General features: G+C 41.3%; 1 protein-coding gene and 1 non-coding gene across 9 annotated transcripts; one reads left to right on the forward strand and one right to left on the reverse strand.

The window, feature by feature from the left end:
- Positions 1-76: 76 nt before the first annotated feature.
- sorbs3 (sorbin and SH3 domain containing 3) lies at positions 77-25,374 on the reverse strand. Of its 8 annotated transcripts, none has more exons than XM_061768515.1 (22): positions 25,080-25,374; positions 21,898-22,110; positions 14,303-14,360; positions 13,131-13,304; positions 12,605-12,677; positions 12,350-12,459; positions 12,151-12,214; positions 11,886-11,924; positions 11,131-11,215; positions 10,178-10,286; positions 7,204-7,257; positions 7,012-7,122; positions 6,405-6,460; positions 4,989-5,059; positions 4,376-4,434; positions 4,238-4,284; positions 3,939-4,053; positions 3,701-3,826; positions 1,735-2,244; positions 1,536-1,621; positions 1,345-1,451; positions 77-1,168 (listed from the first exon to the last, which is right to left on the reverse strand). In XM_061768515.1, exons 2-22 carry the CDS (start codon positions 22,041-22,043, stop codon positions 1,107-1,109), a joined length of 2,262 nt encoding a protein of 753 aa, XP_061624499.1. In that variant the 5' UTR covers positions 22,044-22,110; positions 25,080-25,374; the 3' UTR covers positions 77-1,106. The 8 variants fall into 8 exon arrangements, with proteins under 8 accessions (XP_061624499.1, XP_061624507.1, XP_061624501.1 ...); XM_061768523.1 differs by lacking the exon at positions 21,898-22,110 and adding an exon at positions 19,874-19,943 and having other exon boundaries at positions 25,080-25,257; XM_061768517.1 differs by having other exon boundaries at positions 77-702; positions 25,080-25,257.
- trnan-guu (transfer RNA asparagine (anticodon GUU)) lies at positions 8,061-8,134 on the forward strand. Its single transcript has one exon. It is a non-coding gene; the product is annotated as a tRNA-Asn (tRNA).
- Positions 25,375-25,517: the final 143 nt, after the last annotated feature.

Raw genomic sequence — 25,517 nt, forward strand, 5'->3', positions numbered from 1 at the left:
CTGTTTTCTCTTGAACAAGACGTATATTTTGCTTACTTTAGAATGGCTGTGCACAATGAAAAATACAAGAACGCAATCATTTTGGAACACCGCATTGTTTAATGGCTTAACAAAACTACCATACCAACTATACCATACATTGGAAAATATATTACACTTTGGAATTTTATTTGATAAAAGGTTACACTCTGTACAACCATTTTCAGGCAACATGATTAATTTTACAGTGATGATGTCATGAAATGTCTTTAAAAAAATGTAATTAAAAAACAAAAAAAAACAGGGGTGCGGGGGGGGGGGGGTTGCCAATATTACATTGGCATAAAAGACCTTGCATTGTGGTTTAAAGCAGGAAAGACGAACGAGCTAACAGCATGCAAGTGTGCTGTGACTTTTTAGTGGCAAGACAGTCAACTTTAAGTTAACTTATGTATTTGTCTCCTGTAGCAGACTTCTTCTAAACTGAGAAAAAGTCATGTTTCCTGTTTCAGTTTTTTAGAAAAAAAAAAAAAAACAAGATAACTAGACATTTAACAATTGATAGGAAGAAACTAGTGCTTGTGCTATCAAACTTTTCTTTTCTGAATAGCCTTGTGGATGGATGTAAACTTAATGGCACATATTTTCCCTTTCTAACTTAAGAGCTTTTCTAGAGAGGTTCGTGTTGCTTCTTCCAACTTCTTCAAAGATCTGAAAAATAATCTGAGACAGACATTTTATGGAAATGTTAGTCGTCGATTCCACAAAATATTAGAAATTCATATCAAATTCATGGAGTGGTTTGTGGTGGCTGAATGCAGAACATTAGAAAGAACGGTCATAATTCTGGAAAGAAATACAAATGTGCAAATAATTGTGCAACTAAATCATTCATTCTTTGCATGTCTTCAGTATCCAGCCTTAGTATTCTTATGCTGGGTGTACATGAAGTAATGAAGCCAGTGCAACACACTCATGCGCTCATGCGGGCAGGTGAGGACTTCTCCTGTTTTCACTTTTGGGCATGGAAAAGTGGTGAACATGCCTGTCCCGTCTTAAGGGAGGTGATGAGGGTGGGTGGTTGTTGAGCTCTTGTGAATCCATGTCAGTGTGGTCAAACAAGAAGCTTAAACTGCTGTCACATAATTCCCAGGAAAAGTCCCAAAAGCGTGAGTCCTTTCTGACGTACCTGAATCATACATATTTGAGAATATGCATTGTTACATAACAGAAAAACTAGATACACACATGCAGGAAATTCATGTGCTAAATAAAGACTCATTGCACTGAAGTCAAATGTGCAATACTTCACACTGGCACTGATATTGATTGCAGTGTAAATAGTTTGCCTTTTGATATTCTCACCTACAAACCAGCCATCATCACATTTCTCCATTACTTGTACAACATCGCCTTCTCTCAGTTCCAACTCATCTGCATTCTGTGGTTTGTAGTTGTAGACAGCTTTATACCTGGAGGGAAATCGCAAATTCCATACAGTCACGAAACGGCATCTTCTTTTGTTATGCTAAAATTGAGCTGGTGTGCTGTATTACGGTTTACGTTGCACCACTGTGGAGCCAGCAGTGTTTGGCATTTGTGCAGGTCGGCGTGAGTTGGCGCTGGGATCCGAAAGCACTCCCTAGAAAGAAAAATGAAAATCTCCTGTCAGCCAGGTATACAACAATAAAGACGAGCGTAGTTTAACAGATGTGGGCATGCAGTGAGTTTCAACAAGAGGCGGTGAGGGCAGACCTGCGAGGAATCATTGCATCTGGGAGTGTTTACTATGGGCCCTTCTGTGCTATGTGGAGATGCTGCTGACCAAGCAGAAGGTGACGCGGAGCTGAAAACGTTGCGGTCGGGAGGTGAAGCGGGGTTGGAGGCATTATGGGGCCACCGATTGGCAGATTCTTTGGATAGAAGTGTTTGAACAGGCGAGTGCAACTGTGGAGCAGCACCAGAAGGTAGAGGTGACGAAGGATTGCGGGGGGAGTGCTCTCTTTTGGGGCTGATGCATGCGGGGCTGAACGGCGACAATGGCGACCGCAGGCAAGGCGAGTGGAGCGGACGTCCTGGACTCTGAGGTCCAGGAGACAAAGGAGACATGGGGCTTGTCGAGAAGTCGTCTGTGGAGGATTTGGTGCGGGGCATCTTGTTGACCTGAACGTAGCTGGCAGGGAAGATGCCACTTCGGTTGGTCCCTGAGATCCTCCCCTCCAGCCACTTGTCATTGACACATCTAGTAATACTTATTACTTCCCCCTAAGGAACAGAATGGGAAAACAAACAAACAAACACAAAACATTACTTACTTAACTATGACAACTCAACCTGACAAATTCCACATTAAAGTTAATACTATTGCAACAACAGCAAAATATTTGAGGCGATAACATGCAAAAGTCAAGTTCACACATAAAGCAGAATTGAAAATTCCCTTGCTCAGCGTATTTTACTACACAAACAAGTGCTTGAACGTAGTTAATCGTTGACATGGGAATGTTACAAACTGTTGTTGTAAGCCTTCAATGACAAGCGCCAAGGGTTTGAGCATACAGTTTGCTGAGCATACAATCTAAATGGTTGAGATTAGATTCTTTTTAAATCTTCCAGAGACAGACAGACAGATCTGAAATGAAGTGTGGGCTTAATTACACCACTCTGTGTTTAAATTGTCCAACAATAATGTTTGGAATAAATCTGTGTAAAGCTCACAAGCTGTACAATCTGTTGATCGATTTTTTGGGGATCATGTCAAGTTATTATTAAAGAAACCATATTTGGTTAATTAAGTGCGTTCTCAAAATCCACATGCTTGCAGAACTATTCAACTATTCAACGCTTCATGATTCCCTCAGCAAATCATCTCCCCAAAAATCATGATATATAACAACAAATTCAGGGGGGGGGGGCTAATAGAATTTGATATATAATAATAATGAATGATAAAGAATAAGCGATAGTTTCAAAATCCAAGTCATCTAGAATGTAATGTGGCCAAAACCTTGTTGAAGCATTTCAATGAATGCCCTTACTTATTAACCCCAATTATAGTCGTTTCAAAATCAGAATCATCTTTATTTTGCCAAGTATGTCCAAAAAAAACACACAAGGAATTTGTCTCCAGTAGTTGGAGCCGCTTTAGTACGACAACAGACAGTCAATTGACACAACACTTTTGAGACATAAAGACATTGAGAAAAACAGTCACTGAGCAATAAAGGGTTGCTAGTTATCTGGTAATTCCGGTACAATTATTATTTATTTTATTTTTTTGACAATTGTGCAAAAAGATGCAGAGTCCTCTAGCGCTAAGAGCAGTTTGAATGACTAATATTGCAATAGTCCGTTGCAATGACCATTGTGCAAAGGGCGCCGAGACTTCAAGGAGTGTATGCAGTTTAAAGTGACGAGTAGCGCGATAATCTGGGACAATGTTGATTGTGCAAATGTTGCAGATACTCCTCAGTCAGTGTGCAGTGGTGCAGATGCTACTCAGGCACATGAGTGGCCAGTATTGGTCAACAACAGATATGAAAATAGTGCAGCGTGGCGAGACTACTACATTGAGTGCACGAGTAATGCATAATTGGCCCGACAGAAATGTGACAAATGTTTCAGCCATATTTGTCACACAAAGAGATGCTGTCTAATGCATGATGAAACACAGTAACATGATCCAAATGTACAGTATGTACAGTTTGTATACTGAACTCACTTTTCGAAAGGGAAGTTCCACTGGAAGGTCAGCATTGAAATTATACAGTGCGACCGCTTCGCCATAGTCCAGCACCTGCACACTGGGAGGCTTTATAGGCGTTGGCTTCTCGGATGGAGGCAGAATCTGTGACGGGAAATTGAAAAGCTCATCTTAACGATGTGAGAAGACAAAGAGAAAAACAGCATGAAATCAGAGCCACAATGAATCCCTTTTTTTTTTTTTTTTTTTTTGTTACCTCCACATATGTGGTGGGGAAGATGCCCGCTCTACCGTGATGTTCTCCTTCAAACCAGTTGGCGTCTACTTGCCTGTGGATGTAGACGATGTCGCCCCTATGCAGCGTGAGCTCCCTGTGTGAGAGATGAAGGGAACAAGAAACATGAGCCCCAACAGGCTACAACACCAATGTATCTGGAACTGCACAAGTATAAAGCTAATACTGTTGTCATACTCCGTTTTATACCAGCAACTGTGCTGAATTAATTTGATTTTTATTTTAAATTTTTATCAAACCAGATCAATTTGGTAACTCACTTTGCAGACTGAGCCGGGAAATTGAACTTGGCCCGAGCTGCTTTCATCTGAAAACAGAAAAACGACTTAATATTTCATTGAAAACAAGATGACAAAAGTGCACAGTCAAATATAGTGATGCTTTCCGGAAGGATCGACCTTCTTTTCCTCTTTCTTAGGCGAGCGCTCCATTGTGTCATTTGCAGGAGAAAGTTGATCTACAGAGCAAAGTGATCATACAGCAGGATTAGTAGAGCATAAAAAGTCCTCTATATCCTGTATTATAATACTAAAAAAAACAAGTAAGATCTTCAAAACATCGGCAAAATACTGAACCTAAGTAATTAGGCTGATCTCATAACTAAAACTGGAAAATAAATGGGATGAAGTTCATCTCAAACAAGTATGATAGGCTCTACTTCCTCTTTTCCAAGGTTTCCTCCTTCCACACCCATATACTATTCAGCCACCATTTTTTGAAAATTTATTGTTATTTATTTGTTCCAAAACCACCATTAAACCTTGAGACGTCTGTGCAACAAACTTCAGAGGCAATGGAATACAATCATGGGACCACATATTAAATTACAAGACAATTCCAGCAGGTCACTAAAGAGCTCATTGAGTGTCTACAGTCTCGTGTTGTAAAGCGTTGTTTTATTAAAGAGCAGAGCTTTATATAACCTACCGTAACAATCTGCCGATTGGCATCAGCAGCTCATTAAACAATGAAAACATTCTTGCAGTGACATGAACAAAGAATGTTGTTTACCAAATGTAGGAGCGAAGACTGATGAGGGGCCAACAGAGTGACGGATGGGCTGCTTTGGCGCTGATGAATTGCTGAACATAAATGAATAAATACGAGGTAAGTCATTTGTTCGGCTATCTGTATTTACTTTATTGAGCAAGGTATTCCCCGTCCCAAAATGGCCGTATTAAAGAGAAGTGTTTGATGCTGTCAGCTACAAGAACGGTTCGTAGCAAACATGTTTTTTGGCAGCCTAAAAACCATCGGCTTCTGGCAGTCAAAAATGTTCAGTCTAATCTGGGAAAGAAAAAAAAAACATACAGGTAAGTTTTTTTTCCCCAGTTATTCTCATTGGTTTGTGTTAGCAGAGGTATGGGAATGTTTTGGTAATGCGATCTGTTATTTTTCTTCACAGTACAATGAGCAGTATGCAAGTTAAAGAAGTTAACTATTTAGTGTGCAAATATTTTTATGTGCCAACTTATCAAAACAGGCATTGTACTTTATCGACAGGAAATCAGACAGAATCTTTTTTACATTTTTACTTAAAAAAACAAATAATAGGAGCTCAGTTATTTACTTATTTACTTTCTAACATGCGCTGTTCATCCATTTCATAGGCGTTAAGCATCTTCATTCAATTATCTTCAAGCACTGAGAAAGTCTTATTTGAATGAAGGTTTAAGTATTTCTAAATTGCTTTGCAAACAAACAGTAGCACATGCTTAGTGTTAGCAGGAACTAAACTTGTCAGTATGACAGGATGCAAAAAACATACAAAACACTACAATTCTTTTTTGTCACTTCATCTTGTAATTCCACATGTCCTCAGAAACAAACAAATAATGCCACTGAACTCCACAAGCCTTAAAAGGTCGATCCCCGTGAACCCGACTCGGCAAACAACAGCGAGAATCTTCCAAGAATGCATTACACGCACGGTTAGAAATGCGGAATGTCGTCTGAAGTAAAAAATGTACTGTTCTTAAACCCGTTGACGTTGTTTTGGGGAAGAGTTTTTAAGTGTAATAACTTTGTATAGACAAATCGGGGAGTAAAAAAAATGGTATAGGAGAAGAGGCTGATTGTTGTGCTGTTATGTGGTTATTGATCCTGGTCTTTGCACTACTCTGGAATTTGTGTTTATTTGCCTTGCCACAGACGAGCAAGAATGACTACAAATATCCACAACATTAAATGTTAGCCAACAATTCATTCCCAAAACAAACAAAACAATTCTAAAAGTTAGATGTTAGTTTTTAATGTGCCATTAGAATAATAAACATTTAAATAACTTCAAAAAAAAAGTGCAAGATTTGTAAGTGAATGGCAGAGAAAATGAATTTGACTGGAATCTAACAATGCTTCTTTTGGTCAAAATTTTAATATAAAGCAATTGTAGTTGCCGCTAGTATATTTTGTCAAGTGGTTACAGACCTGTAGTTTGTGTTTGCAGCCCTCGGAGCAGTCACTGGGTCCCTGGCCCTGGTCTCCTGGAAGTAGAGTGATTTTTTTTGTTTTTTAATCAAAGTTGGTTCCCTGCAGCCTCCACTGTCTCCCAGCTTGGAGGAATTCTTTCAACAACACGTGCAGGCAACACGGTGGTGCTGACCACTCCCAGGGGGAGTTTGAAATCATCTGGGCCCTTGGCTCATCAACAAGTCCACTCATGATTTCACAACATTCAGAAACAGGTCATGCAAGATATCAGCACACAGGCGGGATCGTATCGACACGATCTGTATCGAAGGACTGTGAACACGGGTGCTCTATGCGAGGCAACTGATTACGGCAGACACATCAAACTTGGCTGAGGCGGATGCATGAGGGGAAGGGTGGGGGTTTGCAGGCAAATGATTTCACAGATGAGTCAACGTGCAAGACAGGGTGGTGATTCTTTAGCTGTCATCCAGGTCAGAACACACAATAAACAGCAGTGAGGCTCAGACAGTCGAGTTTGGAGGGGTCAGCAGTTTTCTGACGGCTAAGAGGGATTCCTCAGCTGAGACAGTCAAGGAGGGTTTGGGGCGGGGGGGCTCAGTACCTCACCCCAGCCTCGACGCTGCTGCTGCTTCTGGGACAGTCTCCTTTCCAGGCCCTGGATATCCGAGTCCAACTCGGCCTCAAAGCGACTCAGCTCGGAGACCAGACTGGCCTGAGCCCGGGCGATGATGTCACAGTTGGCGTTGCTCGTTTTGGAATTGTTTTCGCAATATTAAACAGGGAGATGGCTCACCTCAACTGAAGGAGACTTTGACTTCTCAGGATGTTTTTTGGGCGACTGGTAACCCTATAGACAGAAACAAATTGATTGTTGATATTCATATTTCTTTGAACAGACACGTGTCACACACAACACATCGAGTAGGCTTTTAAAAAAAATGTATGGGCTCTGTTGACAAAGAGGAGTATGAATATGAGATTCATTTTTAGGGTGAACAGCAGTGCATAAATTAAAAATACATATTTTGTGATAGTGCATTTGTTGAGTTATTATTATCCTTTTATGTGCACATATCCAAATGTTGAATGTTTCAGTACTTTTTGCCCAACGGCAAAATGCCCAACAGGTGTTTAATCCATGAAACTACCGATAATGTTTGGGTTCGATTAGAATTTGGTATTTAAACAACCCTTTTCAACTTGTTGTTCATATTTTTATATCATGAGACAAAGACAACAACGAACATTGCACTGCCATTGCTAGGCATTAAACATTCTATTTTCAGTGGGAAGAGGCCACTGAGCTTAGAATGTCACCGTGTCATGAGCAGGTTGCAACTGAGAAATAGAGAGACTGGAAGAGTAACAGAAAGTCAATTTTGCCGTTCATGTGCATTCAAAAATAGCGGTTGAATTACCTCTCTAACCTCTCCTCCAGTCTCTGTGCTTTTGCATCTGTTACAATTAACACAACTAATTTAGCAATAGTAAAACTGCTCATTATCAGCACACACTGGTTCCGTATCAGTTGTAATCCATCTCCGATTTCTTTCTTCTTTTCTGCTGACTGTCCATCTCCTCTATTACTTGTATAATCGGGCGGGCGTGTTTGCGCGTGGTGGGTTCAGTGGTTCACATGAACCAGGACGTGTCTCTGTGGCGCAATCGGTTAGCGCATTCGGCTGTTAACCGAAAGGTTGGTGGTTCGAGCCCACCCAGGGACGTTGTTGTGTTTTGACAGCAGGCTCTAATGTTTGCAACATTTATTCATTCATTCGTCTTCTGTCCCGCTTATCCTCACTAGGGTCGCGGGCATGCAGGAGCATATCCCGTCTATCTTCGGCCGAAAGGCGGAGTACACCCTGAACTGGTCCCCAGCCAATCGCAGGGCACAGTTCCATTTAGGGTGGATATATTCTAAAATTGGTGCGCAACACTATTCTCTCTTTTCTTTTTGTGCTGAACAAAACATTAATTTTGCTTACTTTAGAATGGCTGTGCACAATGAAAAGTAATTTTGCAACACTTTGCATTGTTTAATGGCTTAAAAAAAACTACCATACCAACTATACCATATATTGGAAAAGCCAATAGTTCAAATAAATATTACACTTTGGAATTTTTTTTAATGAAAGGTTACACTCAGTACAACCATCTTCAGGCTACATGGTGCAATGACGATGTCATGAAATTTCTTTTTTTTTTTTAAAACTAACATTTAACATTTCTTACATACAAGCTGATGACTGACACATCCAATCATTCAGGGAAGAACACCGAGCCATTTTAACTATTAAATGTAAAAAGATAAATCATAATAAAACCATGCATTATTGTTTTGTGAATGATTACATTTGCAGTTTTGTTATCTATTGCACTTAATTTGCAGAGTTACATTACTCTTGATATAAAACAGTATTATAATGAAAAAAAGGAATGAATAAAAATAAATAAATGACTAAATAAATAGTGGAGGAAAAAAATGTGCTTCATGGAGATATAACTTGAATATGGTGTGGATGATTGTTAGATTAATAACTAAATGCCTTTATAAATTGCATAATTGAATATTCGTATTGCACAATACAATGTTTAATATTTCATAGTATTTTGCAGTATTTTCATGTAAAGGTCTTTTTATTCATAAATTGGGAATCACTCTTATTTAAAAGTGTTTTTATTTTGCTGCACTGTCACTGTCCAGTTGCGTCGATCTCAATATTATCCTATCATTATAAAGTTAACAGAAAAAGCTCATTTCTGCATTATGACATTGGAAACCATCCATCCAATTTCGCTACCACTTGTCCTCATTAGGGTCACAGGTGAGCTGGAGCCTATCCCAACCTGTTATTTAAAATACCGGATATGCTGACTAGAATATATACCGTAGGGTATTTTGTTTTTAAAAATGTCAATTTTTGCCCTGAGATATCTCCATACATCCACTAAAAACATTACAACATACAACATTACAATACATTGCTAACTGTGAAAAAGATGAAGGTGCATTTGGTGCTATTAAAAGTTGTTTATGTTGTGATGAATAAAACAGGTAATAGTTTTCACTTTACTCATGAAAATAACGCTTTTCTGACCTGATTAAAATGAATTACCACAGGTTACTTGAGTACTCAAAGAAAGCCACATTTCCATCTGCTCTCAATTCTACCAAGTGTAACTATAAAACTCTCAGCTGGCAAGAAGCAGAAACTTCCTAATTGTATGCCAAGGCCTTCCTCCCAGCTTGGCGCCATCCGCACTCCATTCACGGATTATAAAGCCGCTGCGGAGCACCTGACACGGTTTGTGCACAGTTTGTCTCAGAAACTCTTGGATGTCAAACGGAAATGCTGGACCTCAAAAGGTTAACGTCATAATACAGATCACAAGACACCTCAGCTCCTGTGTGTGTGTGTGTGTGTGTGTGCATGTGGGTAGGGGGGATAAAGATTCCTTGTACTCGTGATTGCATCCACAGGACTTTATATTGCACTAACACAGAGCAAAGAGCACAAACTCTGTCCTTGTACAAAAGACTTATCTGGCACTGCACTAAATAGAAACCCCAATGGAAATTATAAGATCACAAACAGACAAAGCTTATTGGATCTTTTGAATAGAACCGATAGTAAACCACAAGTTACTCATTAGCTTATTGTGAGAAGAACACAAAGACAGTGTTTTATGATAAGGAATGAGGCAGCAAACATGGAAAGTGGTAAGTTGGTTACAGCAACTATTTTTAAACGTGTTACACATTGTACCTGGCTGAAGTTTACCGAAGAAACATCTTTTTCAGGCTCAAAGTCAAATATGCTCTTGGGTTTAGGCTGCTGCTTTCCTGGATCTGACAGCTCGCTGACATTCTGGCTCCTGAAATGTAAGACCCAAGTGGGCGCACACACACGCACATGCACACACACACACACACACACACACTGCAACTTAATCATTGCCTTATTGTAAGTGCTGCAACAACAAATCCCAACTTGCAGCCCAACCCACCCCCACTCCTCCTCGACACAAATGTTGGCTTTCTTTAAGGCGTCACCTGCAGTCAGAGAAAGCAACGCCATTTCACATTCCACTAAAACACATTCAGAAAAAAAAAAAACGTGTAACAACAGCATTAGGGAGATGAAGACAAAAATCATGTTTAGGCAACAAACGTCATTTAGCCAAGTGATCTCCAACCACTGTGGCACATTAGTGCTTATGTGGGACACCATCAAATGTCCCATGAGAAATTATCCAATTTCACTTAACTGGCCTGAAAATGATCTTTGTTCATCTGTCAATGCCAATGACATAGTGACAGGGACAACAATTAAATGTTCTTCCACTAGATGGGAGAATGTACTTAATTAACTGTAATTTATGAGTAAATTGAGATAATCATGATTTCAGTATGCTGTACTATACAAACTTGTTGTGACATTTTTGTTTTTGTGGCGTGATATTCTTCTCAAGGTTGGAAACCACTCATCTGACTTGTGGCATGCTGTTTCGTATGTTTAATTTTAAATCAGACTTCAGACTTGGCCTGCTTCAAAGAGGGCTCCTGCCTCCTAGACTCAGTTTTTGCCTGTTGCACTACTACAATATGCACATCAGACAGACTTGTAATTGGCAATGTGCATGTGTGCGCCACAGGTGCTTTCCAGTGCCGGCGAGGATATGTTCAGCTGTGTGTGACAGTGACTGTGAATCCACTCACCAGTCAGGCAAGGCTCCATGTGGTGATAGCCTGAAGAGATATTTATCGCCTTCTTCATCCTCACTCCTCGCAGAGGCCTGCAGGCCTGCGGATTCATGTGAGTGGTAGTTTAAAAAAAAAAAACATACATAATGGGATTGAAAAAACAATGTTAAATGTGATAGAATCTAGTAACCGGCATAATTCTCAATTAAAACACATTCACTGCAATTGACGGCTTTAGAAGTCAAATATCCATGTTAACTTGGAAGGCTGGCAGTGAATGAGTTTTAAATGGTTAAAGAATTACGTTGATTGTGAGGGTAATACCATCTTGAAGCAGTTGACGCAAATTGGAGCGCACTACTTGGTTGTAACCAGCGGAGGTCCTGAGACATTCGCTTCGACAAAATTAATTCAGCTATGGAAAGTTTAGCAACATCCACGAAAACATCCACAAATGGCACAGGTGGCATCGAAACGGGTTCAGACCGTTTTGGGAAATTCTCAAACACATTAAAAAAAAAATGTCAAAAATAATTATCCATCCATCCATTTTCTGAGCCGCTTCTCCTCACTAGGGTTGCGGGCGTGCTGGAGCCTATCCCAGCTATCATCGGGCAGGAGGCGGGGTACACCCTGAACTGGTTGCCAGCCAATCGCAGTCAAAAATAATTAAAGAAATAATGATAATGTTTCATTTTGTCCATTGTTGATGATGGAACTCTAGTCAAATGCCCATCCCTAGAAGAAGAAGAAGAAGAAGAAACACTTACATCTAGTCGACCACCTGTCTGAATCCTCCGGCTCACATTCTAAAAACAACAGACAAAAAACAGATTAGTAGTTTCCATCTACAATTACTTCAAATACATCAACTTTGTGGCTCTTTTTTTGCTTCTTTTGTTAATAGTGACAAACTAGTCTGAAATGTGGAAGGCAATAATAATGATAATAATAAAAGAATATGACATCTGTTGTGCTGAGAGGGATTATGGCAAAAGCAACTATGCGTGAGAGGAGGAGAAGGTGTAATCGTACCCTCCGGCTTCTTATGTATTTGTTTGAACATGCTCTTGTACCAGTCTCTGGGCTTGTGTACACTCTGGTGGGGGGAAAAAGAGGACGTACAGAGGGTACACACATATTTGAGCTATACATCAAATCAGCATGAAATGACACTGAAAGCAAAATTTACAAAAGCAAAAAGCGTAAAAAAAAATTGTTTCTTTCATTTTACCGATCTGGAGGCAATGGGCATCCCAGTTTCATCCACGGGGCCAATTCCTGAGAATTTGATGAGTCTTTCCTCCCTAGTGGGAGAAGGCTGCACCCCATTGGTGAGCCCCCCTGGACAACAATTGCCATGTTAGTACTGCATTACATTTTTTACCGATTCTATGATCCATTCTTTTTAGTTTTGTTAAAAATGTATTTTCATCCACATGCTCCAAAAATGGAATAAAAATAAAACAAATAAAGAAATCAAGTTTACCATGTGACTGTGAGGGCCCATAATATGATCCAAAGCTGGGAGTAGTTTGGCCACTTCCATTGACATCAGAGGCCTTGGGATAGACAGAACGTCATCAGTGTGAATAAAAAATCTTTTGCGTCGTTACGTAATACAGTAACATACATCAGGAGTGTCAAACATAGAACCAGCCCGTCAGTGGGTCAAATGTAGCCCATGGAGATTGTTTTGCCTGTGTTGTGGGTTATGTATACATACAGACACTTATTTTGAAACTTGTGCTTTTATACTTAGTTGGGACTACAGAGAAAAAAGGTCGCTTCAATCCATGTATGTAGTAAGAAATATTGTGTGACTTCTACACAAGCAATGCCATATGTATGTGTGTGTATTGTTTATTCAGTAATTTACAACATTATGTGGTGGATTGAGTCGGGTAAATCCCCACTGAAGATCCAAATTCCGAAAGACTGTGATACTACATTTGTCCACATGGTGAGGCACTCGTTCTGAGAGAAGATAACTTCCCTGACATTTCAGGGTATACCTTGAATTCTCCAGATGAAAGTCTCGTTGTTCGAAAGGGGCTGAGAGGAGGAGTCGGCAGTCCAGGGGAGATGACCACCTCTTTGGTCAGATCTGGAGAAGTTATGATGTGCTGACCAGAAGGACCCCCTGGCTCCCTAGAGAAGCCATTTGGACAGCCGGCCTCGTCAAAAAGCTGCAAATAATAAAGAAGGGGAATGAAAACGATATGCATGAAGAAAAACAATGAGTGTACTTTGCTCCTGTCATGTCGTCCTGTTCTGCTCTGGTTAAAAAAAAACAAAAAAAAACTCCATGGGATGTCTTGTGAACATGTTTGGAGCTGAACTGTTCCTCAGACAATAATGAAAGAACAACACCGGATGAAAAGGCCCTAATTTATTTAAAGCAGGACCAGTGGGCGGTGAAGTTCCACCCACTGCATCATCTCATTCTGCTACAAGCGTAGAAAGAAGTCATTGAAGGTGCAGAGGGGGGCACAGAAACCGGAGAGGACCATTATGAGCCTATTAAATCTCTATTCACCAGGCAGCCCCTCATCCTGCTGCCAAGGGGCGGAGCTTGCGAGAGAGGTTGGAAAGGGATCACCCATGTCAACCTCAGTCCGGCAAGCTAGCTGTCGTCTTACGGTCACCATGGCGATCTTTTTATCGCCGCCTAACGATGGCCAGTCCGACTCTTCGATTGGAACTTTTGAATCTGGTTCTGCGCTCGCTGTGTGCGGGTGCCGGAGGTCATGGGAACGCTCCTCGGCTTCATAGTAGCGCCATAACTCTCACCGGCCATAACATTAGGCAGTTCAGTTTGGATTGACACTTTCAAAGATGCATTAATTAAACAATACGGTTATTATTGTTGTTGTTTGGAGTGGTTTAAATCACCTTTATCTCTGCTGTTGCATCTCATTAGACTGTGTAGGTGTATCTAAATGAAGAGACCTGTTGTTTTGTATTTCATGTTCTTGTGGAGTGAGTAAAAAATGTTTTTGTTGTTGTTTTTTTCCCCCAATCATACAGTACCAAAGCAAAGCAAATGTACTTGTATAGCATATTTCATACACAAGATAACTCAATGTCCTACCAGTCAAAGGTTTGGACACGTTTTGCTTTTTGCTACTGAATGAGAAGGTGTGTGAGTACTTAAAGATCTGTAACATCATTTAGAAACACTTACCTGTGACTGCATGTGGTCACTTGTCTGTTCTTGTGTGGCGGATTCTCCCCAAAAGTAACTGCAGATAAACAATAAAAACAAAAGTCAATATACCCATCAAAGCATTTTTGTACACAAAAAATAGATGCTATTGTCAGACTGTTTTTTTTATTTGAGTTTTAGTTATTTTGTGCCAGAAAACACCAGGCACCAATGACATTCTCAAATGAGTGAAACAGGTCTACAGTTTAAGTGTCAAAATATATAAACAACAAAATAAATACCAAAAAAATCAAAAATGTACAGATGCTTGATGTGCTTCAAGTTGAAAGTATTAAAATGATGCCAGGAAAAAAGGTAGCATTTAAAAAACAAATTATCCTGGTTACAACTAAACTATGGATCAACTTGAAAATCTAAACTATGGATCAACTTGAAATCCAAAGATGTTTTGAGTCTTGCCAGTCTCAGTACTTAAGACTCTTTCATGTTGAGGCCATTTTGTGACAACGTGACATCATCACAGGACCTTGATCGCATCAAAAGTAGTGAACAGAAATTGTTTCAACATTTTGTTCACAGTTATTGCTCCCTCGTGGAGAGTAAAATGTTGTAGATTTCTTACTTTTGACAGTTTCGTCAATGGAAATGTCCAGAAGATGTCTGCTAAAGTGATCCACACAGAAACACTGTAACATTAGATTTTGTGTCTGGTCAGTTATGCTGAATTCTTGGCAGTGGAATTAGGCCTTTTTAACCTTCAACCTTTCCAGTGTTGAGTCATCATAAATCAAGTTTTACATCCAGGCACACTTAACAATGTTCCATTATCGAGCCCCCCAGTATTCCAGAGGAAACTTAGCATCACCCATTTTTCTTGTTGCTAGGGAAAAATCCACCCACGACGACGACTGTGAGTCACATCTCTTCCACCTCATACAGCATCAGAACAAGCTGGACTGATAGAGCAAGTCACCTTCTGAAAACAAAAACTAGCTTCTGAATGACTGAGCCTTTTAAATTTAAGATCAGGGTCTTCCTTCCTTTATCACACGCAAATGGAGCAGGCAGGCTGTCGTCTACCATGGCCAACGTGTGGCCCCTGAATGGCAACATTCCCGTTTGAATGATTATAACATTTTCTGTGGTAGAGCTGTCATTCTATTGTCAGAATGTTCTAGACTGACGTCAACACAACACGGCACACAGAGAAGCCCTGTAGAAGGCAAGATCAGGCTTGATATTGGGACTTTCTTGACCATTTGACTTCTGGTGTAAGCCATGGAGACGGGTAAGAAAGTCCATGTGTGTGGGTGGGGACACAACAAGCTGGGGGCTGTCCGACAAAATTTGCACTGATGACTTTTCCGCATGGAATTTTCAGCTTTTAGGATTGCGGTCAAGTCTGTGAAAACAGCCACGGACAGTACAGAACCCATGAGTCCAGTGTTTTGTTTTTGGGGTTTTTGGGAACACTAATCTCACTATCAGGCTCATCATCTCTTAATAAACTAGGTTACATAACAGCAAAGTTTGTTTTTTTTAAATAACATTTCTGCTCCGTGATGACAAATGGCTTTTCATTGCCCAAAACAATCGCAGCCAGCTCATTGTCTGTTCAACAGAGAACAATGCACACAAAATACATAACTTCATCTTAATCACTTTACAATGTTTTGGACACGGTGCAGCGTCACAAGAAGCGAAAGTAATATTAATTTTAATTAAAGCCATTCACACAATTCATTTTTTTGCTCCATGCAGGGCTCCAACCATGGTTATGGTTGCAAAACTATCCATCCAATTCTTAATTTTCTCTTGAGCTCATCCTTATTAGGAATTATGCTAGGTGACTTTGGGTGGGAGGCGGGGTACACCTTGCACTGGTCCCTTGCCAATCGGTGGGCAGATATACAAAAACAACCATTCGCACTACGGACAATTTAGAGACTTAGATGAACCTAACGGACCTAACATGCGAGTTTTTGGAATGGGGAGGAAGCCAAAGTACTCAGAGGAAACCCACGCAAGGGCAGAATATGCAAATTCCACATTGGAAGGCCAGAGCTGAGATTCAAACCGCCAACCTCAGAACCCTTAAGCAGACAGGTAACCACTAATCTATGACACTACGGTCAATGCAGTTCGACATTAGTAAAGGAGGATGGCGACAGATTAACCCCTATTCTAGGAATTATTAGTATTAGCATTGCTAAGGCAATGGCCAAAAAAACATTTTGAAGATAGTAAATTAAGATTATTAGATATTGCTGGTCTATACATTTCTTGCAGTCAATTAAGCTCCAATGTTGAAAGTCCAAGTAGAATCACTATAAATAAACTCATGTTATAATATCTGCGTCTCATTTCTCCAGGGATCAGCATTCGGCACTGCATGCGTTCCCCTCTTAAGCGTGAATCAATGCTTCCTAATAAGGAAAAAAACTCTTGGTGTCTTAAAAACCAGCCAAGGTTCTGGTTTTCCCTTTGAATGTGTGCTGAATTCTTACGTAATGACTGTGTATCAAGAGCAGATGTCGAGGCCGTAGCGCGTTAATCCCCCACTATGTGAATTATCTATTATCACCCCTGGATCCGTTTTTGGGTGGAAAAGAACATCGCCATAAAAGGTCCAGGTGCAACTCAGATGAAGATAAAATGAGCCGTTTGAGATAGTTCTTGCAAACCACACTTCCTGCTTCCTATCTGTCAAATAGCAGCCATGGCTTTTCTTGGCATAACACAGTGCATGCAAGATGAGAAACTTGGAATATGGTAATGCGCTTCTGTCTACAGGAAACTCAATCGGTCACTTTCAAGCAACGGGCCAGATGTTCGGAAACCCTACAAAGGAAACCTAAGCGTGAATCTACAGAGGGCCATTCAAGTAATCCAATGGCAGAATCTTTTATCACACGTCTGCATTGTGACTCATAGGCTAGCTGTGAAAAAGTCTTGAACCAGAACCAGATAAGGAACCAGACTATTATTAGAAGTTGCTGAGTTCAGCGGGTCAGTGGACTTCACCGCCACACCCGAGTGATTCCGGACGTTTTATCACATCACACCACATTAGTGATGCAATGAAGACGGTTGACAAATGCTTGAATTTAACATTTGCATTTCATTTCACAGTAAATCAAACACAACATCCTTCGATCTTATCAATCAATGTCCTAGCTAATCACTTGCTCCTAGAGAAGAATGTCATCAGGTCAGACTTCTTTCCCCAAGCACAGAACTCACTTCATTGTTCTAACTTGTCAAGTTGACCACACAAAGCCCAATGAATGACATGCACGGTGTTGACTGCTGGATTTCTACAACCTGATGGTGCACCAAAGGGAAGCTGATGATTTGTGGTCTGGGGGAGGATCCTGTCATGCATAAATCATCCACACAGCCAAGTGATGATGTGAGCTGACGATCTGAGATCTTTAATGGGACAAATAAAACTGTCACTTGATCACTCCTCCACAAGCCAAGCCTTGGACTCTGTGCACAAAGTTAATCATTGACTCCATCAAGTGGAACTACTGCACACAATCTGATGAGTGGAAGTCTTGATCCATGAAGGATCTAACAGTACATTTCTTAAGGTGGCAATATCTTTTATATTCAGCAATGACCTAAAGTACATACTGTGTGATTAAACACAGCACTTTTACTAAACACAAACTCCATGTTTGGGGAATTGTACTACAACCCCAATTCCAATAAAGTTGGGACGTTGTGTTAAACATGAATAAAAACAGAATACAATGATTTGCAAATCATGCTCGACCTATATTTACTTGAATACACTACAAAGACACGACATTTAATGTTCGAACTGATAAACTTTATTGTTTTTAGCAAATAATTAACTTGGAATTTTATGGCTGCAACACGTTCCAAAAACGGTGGGACAGGATCATGTTTACCATTGTGTTACATCACCTTTTCTTTTAACAACATTTAATAAACGTTTGGGAACTGAGGACACTCATTGTTGAAGCTTTGTAGTTGGAATTCTTTCCCATTCTTGCTTGATATACAGCTTCAGCTGTTCAACAGTCCGGGGTCTCTATTGTCGTATTTTACGCTTCATAATGCGCCACACATTTTCAATGGGAGACAGGTCTGGACTGCAGGCAGGCCAGTCTAGTACCCGCACATTTTTACTACGAAGCCACGCTGTTGTAACACGTGCAGAATGTGGTTTGGCATTGTCTTGCTGAAATAAGCAGGGGCGTCCATGAAAAAGATGTCGCTTGGATGGCAGCATATGTTTCTCCAAAACCTGTATGTACCTTTCAGCATTAATGGTGCCTCCACAGATGTGTAAGTTACCCATGCCATTGGCACTAACACAGCCCCATCCCATCACAGATGCTGGCTTTTGAACTTTGCGTCCATAACAGTCCGGATGGTTCTTTTCCTCTTTGGCCCAGAGGACACGACGTCCACAATTTCCAAAAACAATTCTAAATGTGGACTCGTCAGACCACAGAACACTTTTCCACTTTTCATCAGTCCATCTTAGATGATCTCGGGCCCAGAGAAGCCGGCGGCAATTCTGGGTGTTGTTGATAAATGGCTTTTGCTTTGCATAGTAGAGTTTCAAGTTGCACTTAGGGATGTAGCGCCGAACTGTATTTACTGACATTGGTTTTCTGAAGTGTTCCTGAGCCCATGCGGTGATATCCTTTACACATTGATGTTGGTTTTTGATGCAGTGCCGCCTGAGGGATCGAAGGTCACGGGCATTCAATGTTGGTTTTCGGCCTTGCCGCTTACATGCGGTGTTTTCTCCCGATTCTCTGAACCTTTTGATGATATTATGGAACGTAGATGACGAAATCCCTAAATTCCTTGCAATTGTACGTTGAGGAACATTGTCCTTAAACTGTTCGACCATTTTCTCACACATGTGTTCACAAAGAGGTGAACCTCACCCAATCTTTGCTTTTGAATGACTGAGCAATTCAGGGAAGCTCCTTTTATACCCAATTATGGCACGCACCTGTTTCAAATTAGCCCGTTCACCTGTGGGATGTTCCAAACAGGTGTTTAATGAGCATTCCTCAACTTTCTCAGTCTTTTTTGCCACCTGTCCCAGCTTTTTTGGAACGTGTTGCAGCTATAAAATTCTAAGTTAATGATTATTTGCTAAAAACAATAAAGTTTAGCAGTTTGAACATTAAATAGCTTGTCTTTGTAGTGTATTCAATTAAATATAGGTTAAACATGATTTGCAAATCATTGTATTCTGTTTTTATTTATGTTTAACACAACGTCCCAACTTCATTGGAATTGGGTTATATGATTTAAAAGTGAAGGTGGCATGGTGGACGACTGGTTAGAGTGTCTGCCTCACAGTTCTGGGGACCTGGGTTCAATCCCCGGCCCCGCCTGTGTGGAGTTTGCATGTTCTCCCCGTGCCTGCGTGTGTTTTCTCCGGGCACTCCGGTTTCCTCCTACATCCCAAAAACATGCATGCTAGGTTAATTGACAACTCTAAATTGCCTGTAGGTGCAATTGTAGGTGAGTGCAAATGGTTGTTTGTTTCTATGTGCCCTGCGATTGGCTGACAACCAGTTGAGGGTGTACCTCGCCTCCTGCCCGATGACAGCTGGGATAGGCTCCAGCACTCCCGCGACCCTTGTGAGGATAAGCGGCTCTGAAAATGGATGGATGGATGGATTTAAACATGAAACCAGCTCTGTTACATGCACAATGAGAAGATACACATGGGGAAAAAATGTTGGTGTCCTTTCATCACAAAAGAGAAATCCACAATGTTCACCGAAGTAAAAAAAGCAATGATGAATAAAAATGTACTGAGAACTACAGAAAAACAAGCTAAAATGATGGTATCCTTAATTTAACATTTTGCTGCACAACCTTTTGAGGCAATCGAACGATGTTTATAGCTCTCAGTGAGACTTGTGCACCTGACGTCGGGCATTTTGGCCTACTTACTTACTGTTTGCGTCTTCTCCAGATTGCAAGTTTCTGCTCCTTCTACAGATGTTCAATAGAACTGAGGTCAGGGGTTTTCAGAATACCAAATCGCAGTGTTGCAAAGAGCCACGAAGGTAAATACATAACCAGCAAACCATCACCAAGAAAATGTTGCGGATGCAGCTGACGCATCATAGTTGTAAAAGTGAACAAAAGCCCATATTTTAAACTGATGAGATGATAATGATGCCGTTAGGTGACCGCGCTTACTTCCAAATGTTAGGTGAGTCAGGCTGCAGTTATGTGAGAGGTGTCGGAGGTCCTGCAGGACCGGCGATCATAAACCGTGCTGCACTAACCAACACAGACGGAGCCCATACAAGGATCTGCAGCACAAGTTTATGATATGTAGTTATTGGCGGATACGCTCATTTATCAGGAGAGAGTAATTCACATCCTTGTATGGTGCTTCTACAATGCGAACAGCAGGACGACTGCAGTGTTTTTCTTGTCAACAGAAAGGCGCTTGTGAGGCACTCAATCCGAGGCACTAAAATGACCTGAAACCTGAAAATCCCCCAAGGTGGGCGAATTAACTAGTTGGAAAAGTGAGTGTAGTTACCACCTGGTTGATAAAACTACAGAAACTGCAGGAGATTTATATATTCAGTCATTTTCTACTGCTTATCCTGTTCACGGTGGATCCGGACACCAGTCAATCGCAGGGCAAATAAACAACCATATTTGACCATTTAGAGTCTTCAATGTTTTTGGAATGTGGGAGGAAGTTGGAGTTCGCAGAAGTTTTCAGCTTTGAGACAGATACACAAACCAAATGCTCCACCGTGCACTAGATTTCTTTTCTTTCTTATTTTCCATTGGACGTGATCAGTCCACGGTTTCCACTCATCAATTTTCTGTTCAGCTTATCCTGTTTAGGGTCACAGCAGGGGCAGGAACCTATTCCAGAAAACAGTATGGACTGATCACTGATCAGTTAGAACAGTTCTGAACAACGCATCGAGTGGGAATGGAACCCATGCCAGGAGAATTTCTCTCCTCTGAGCAGGGATTAATGCCTTGCTCAAGTGCCAACTGACAGTACTCTGGAAGCAAACTGCAACTTATGATATTTTCATTCTGCATTGCGTCTTGAAAGCGCATCCCTCCCCTCCAAAATGCAATGGGGCAAACGTCTTAAAAGCAACTAACCACAATCTGGACCATTTGAGGAAGGCGCACATCCTCAACACCTTTAGGAAAATGACACAAATCTTCACGGCTGTCATTTCACATATCTAAAGCTGATGGCGCATTGCACATATGCGGGTTGACGGGAGGACCCTTAGTAACATTACAAAGGGAATCAGAGGCGCCTGTGGAAATGGATCTGACAGTGAGGGGAGCTGCTTTTAAGGTTTGCAATCTGGAGAAATATTCTTCCTTAGAGTTGCTTTCTCAGTGTCTAACTGCAGTCGAGAGGATGTGAGGAATGATGAGAATTGTTTAAAAGTGTACTTCAACAGCATCCCAGTGTTTAATCACTCCTGAATAGGTGTTCTAATCCTGCCAGCTTGGAGCAGCCAGACAGGTTGATCAACATTTTAAAAAAAAAATTCCTGTAACAGCACACAATGCAAATTGATCTTCAGGACAAAAAGTGTACTCACCTCCCAAATGGACTGCGCAAAACTTTGGTGCTCTCACTAAACGACCTCGTCAGAATACAAGCTCTCTCTCTGTCTCTCTCTCTCGCAATCTCGCTCTCACCCAGCATGCCTCTGCAGAAGACTTCCCAGATGACAAACATCGCCATAGCAACCCCTTCGGCCCCCGCTCAAAAGGCATCCTGCTCTTGGCTTGTCAGTTCGGGGCACCTGACCCTGTGAAGAAGCCCCATTGTTGTGATAAGGTGCTATTTTACAGCCTGGGGTTAACCAAAGGCCAATGAAAATAGTTCATCACCTCCACCTCCCCAGTCACTGCCCAGTGACTCCATGACACCAGCACTTTGTATCTTCATCTGTCCTCTGACTCCCGCTCCGTGTGTGTGTGTGTGTGTGTGTGTGTGTGTGTGTGTGGGTGTCTGTGTGTGCGCCAGTGAGTGGGTAAAGGCCAAATGTAGCAAAGGAGGACAGGAGTTCTTTCTGTTCTACTGGCCACGTCATCCACTCTTGATAAAGCAGTCTCCCATGAGCTCACACAAACATGCTGTTAAATAAACAGGGACTGGATGATAGTTTGTCCTTCTGATGGCAATTTAGAGAAGTAGCACGTTTAAACATTCCAAACTCCTGATTTGAATGTGCCCAGTAGGACGCCGTTGCTTTTGCACTCAGTGGTGCTTTCTCAATTAAAACTTGGATTTCCAGTTCAGCCACACATCTCCAAGTGTGCACAACATGAAAATGAGCTTGCTGAGAGATTTGTGTCGGCCTTGTGTTGCACTTCCAAACTCACTGCCCCAGCCGAGTGATCCAGTTACCTTGTCACAATCTGATTGCTTTCTTTCTCAGGTGTACTTTCATCTCTGGGGCAATAAACTCAAGACATCCAAGAGACTTCTGTTTGTTGTAACATTCTCTGTGTATTATGTTTGGTTCTAGGCAGAAAGTGAAGGACTCCAGTATTTTTAATAATTCAGCGGTCTGGCTTGGTGATGCTATCCCCAGCCAGATATCCATTTACAGTACTGATCCTGCCCTCCTCGCGGTCTTGTTTTTGCCAAATAGTTGTGGTTCTGGACCAGCTGAGACACAAGCAGGCACAGCGTTGCGGCTCAAGGGGGGCGGGGCTATAACCTACATCCCGCCATGAACAGACTTTGTCCCCACTGTGAGCACATCTAACACCTTGTCACTCTGCGCCAAATCACACAAGAGGTGATTAACACTTTAGCCCCACATGTCACAGCACATCCTAGTTCAGGACATAGCTTTCTGTGTTCTTTCCCAAATAAGTGAACTAAGTAAGCAACTGTGTCTTCGCTCATGTAATAATGCTTCCTGAATTTGAATTTTCCCCTCTGGGTCTTGAATGGTGACATCCAGACTCACACTGAAACCGTATTATAACTCAGCATATTGCAGGTAGTTAAACAATAAATCTTAATCCCAAGAGCCTCTTGTCTCTGTCACAGTCATAGTGCTATCATCAAGTCATTGTCAGTTTATGACTTTTAAGTGATGACCTCCATCATTCTGCTCTTTTACAGTGTAAAGTTGTTATCACCACCTAGCAATTAGAGACTTTAGCCTTCAGCTGATGGATATCCATGTTAGTTTCAGATCTCCAACTTATTTCATTGGCCGAACACACTGTTCTAGATTAGCTGCACTAGCATCTAACAAGTTCCAATACAAGAAAAATGTTCAAAAATTCTCCCTTTACAAAAGCAATAAAGATCCACTTTCACTGACACTTTAAGACAGACATTCCTTTGACAATACTTTTTGTGTAGTTCATTCAACTGTTATGGTCCTCCCGATAATAATACGCCTCAGTTAGACGTCAAACTTTTAACATTGTCAGACATACAAATTGAAGGAAGAGGATTTTTTATCTAATATCAACCAACAAACGGGATGGGAAACATCAGCCGAAAGGAACAATCACCAAGCCAATCGCAATGGCCTGCCTACCAGTAGAAATCCACTAACCTGCCTTGAAAAAACAAAAAAAAAAAAAAAACAAACAAAATCAAGAAAAAATGTACTACTTTGCACATAACCCAACTAATCAGTAAACCATCAAATGACAATCAAAACAATACCTCTGACCCTTTGCACTTTCTTGCTTCGTAGGAACGAAAACTTTCAAAGATGCCGGAGGACAAAAAGGGGGAAAAAAAGTCACCAAGCGTAGAACTGCTGCTCTTGTCAACGCGTCTGCAAGTGACTCTCCTTTTCCACTCCTCCCAACATCCTTTTATGTCTTCCAGTTCCCAAAGAAGCAAATCCCCTTAAGATGTCATCACGTCGAAAGAGGAGAACCACCTCATTCACAAACAGACTCACAACCATGTGCTTAATCCACCCGGTGTGTCTCAACCCTTTGCAACTTGTCTCATTTCAACTGACACTGGCTGTCAATCAACAATAAGCCGTAGTGTCGCACACTACGGCTTACAGGCACTGGCGAATACACCTTGACAAAAAAAAATAATAATACTGATGTAAGCAGGGAAATACTTAGCCCCCTATTACTGCCACAACATGTCCATAAAAAAAAACAAAAAAAACACGCAATTAACGTTTATGCTCGGTCATTTGAGAGAGTCCACGGTACGGAACTGTCAGAGGAACAGGTACCACTGGTTAGAACTTGAAGTCATCTTATTTGTGTCACATCTTGTTCTCTGAGGTAGCACTGAAGGAATGTAAGCATGAGAACAAACATGTCAGCATCAGGGTGTATTTGTTTTAGCAGTAAACAACTTTTGCTCCTCGATACATGGCCCACAAATATCCTTATATAGCCTCAGGGGAACTTTAGGCTGGGTTAAATAAACAAAATGGGTAAAAATGAATGAACAACTGCTTTAGCACATGGTGTGTCTGAACCTTTCACACAGAGCACTGCTGATAAACATCAAGACATTTCATAAACTGTTGTGAAACTTCCTACAGTAATCATTTCCCTACAATCGTGGTACTTTTTCTTGACTTTGTTTTGAGTAAAAGTGATCAAATAAAACAGACTTTAAAACAGACAGCAGTCATATTGAAGCCCATCCTTTGCTGTTTAATTCCCAATCAGAAGCAAACAAATAAGGATTAAGCAATGGCATCATTTGTTTTTTGTCTCTTATGACTCTGCTCCCTGGTCGTGGTCAAGATGTGCGCATACTCACAAACAAGCGCAGGCCGACCGGGGTCTCCTCAGCGCAGACGAGTGAAGGAAGGAAGTGAATGGAAGAGGAGGAGGAGGAGGAAGGAGACAAGCTCAGCTGCTTTTCTCTCTCTTTCTCTTGTCCTCTGTCTCCAACCAACAACGTGTCTTTATCTTATGTTGAACTCTCCAGCGTGGCTCTGAAAGTAGGCGAGGGCGGATAGGCGTGTGTGCGTGTGCGTGCGCACAGCCTATGTTTGCATGTGTGAGCGTGCGCACACACTTCAGAGCTCATCAGGGAGATGGCGCTCGCTAATAGTTTCCATCCAACAGCTGGAAGTAATAGAGCTTCCCATTCAGGCCATTCAGGCACTGCTGGTACCGCCTTTAATGCGAGACACGATGAGGTTGTTTTCTCTCGACTGAGGGACATGTCATGTAATTAAATGGTCTTACTCGC

This window comes from Phyllopteryx taeniolatus, chromosome 3 (assembly GCF_024500385.1).
Source record: "Phyllopteryx taeniolatus isolate TA_2022b chromosome 3, UOR_Ptae_1.2, whole genome shotgun sequence".
In the NCBI taxonomy this organism is placed as follows: Eukaryota; Metazoa; Chordata; class Actinopteri; order Syngnathiformes; family Syngnathidae; genus Phyllopteryx; species Phyllopteryx taeniolatus.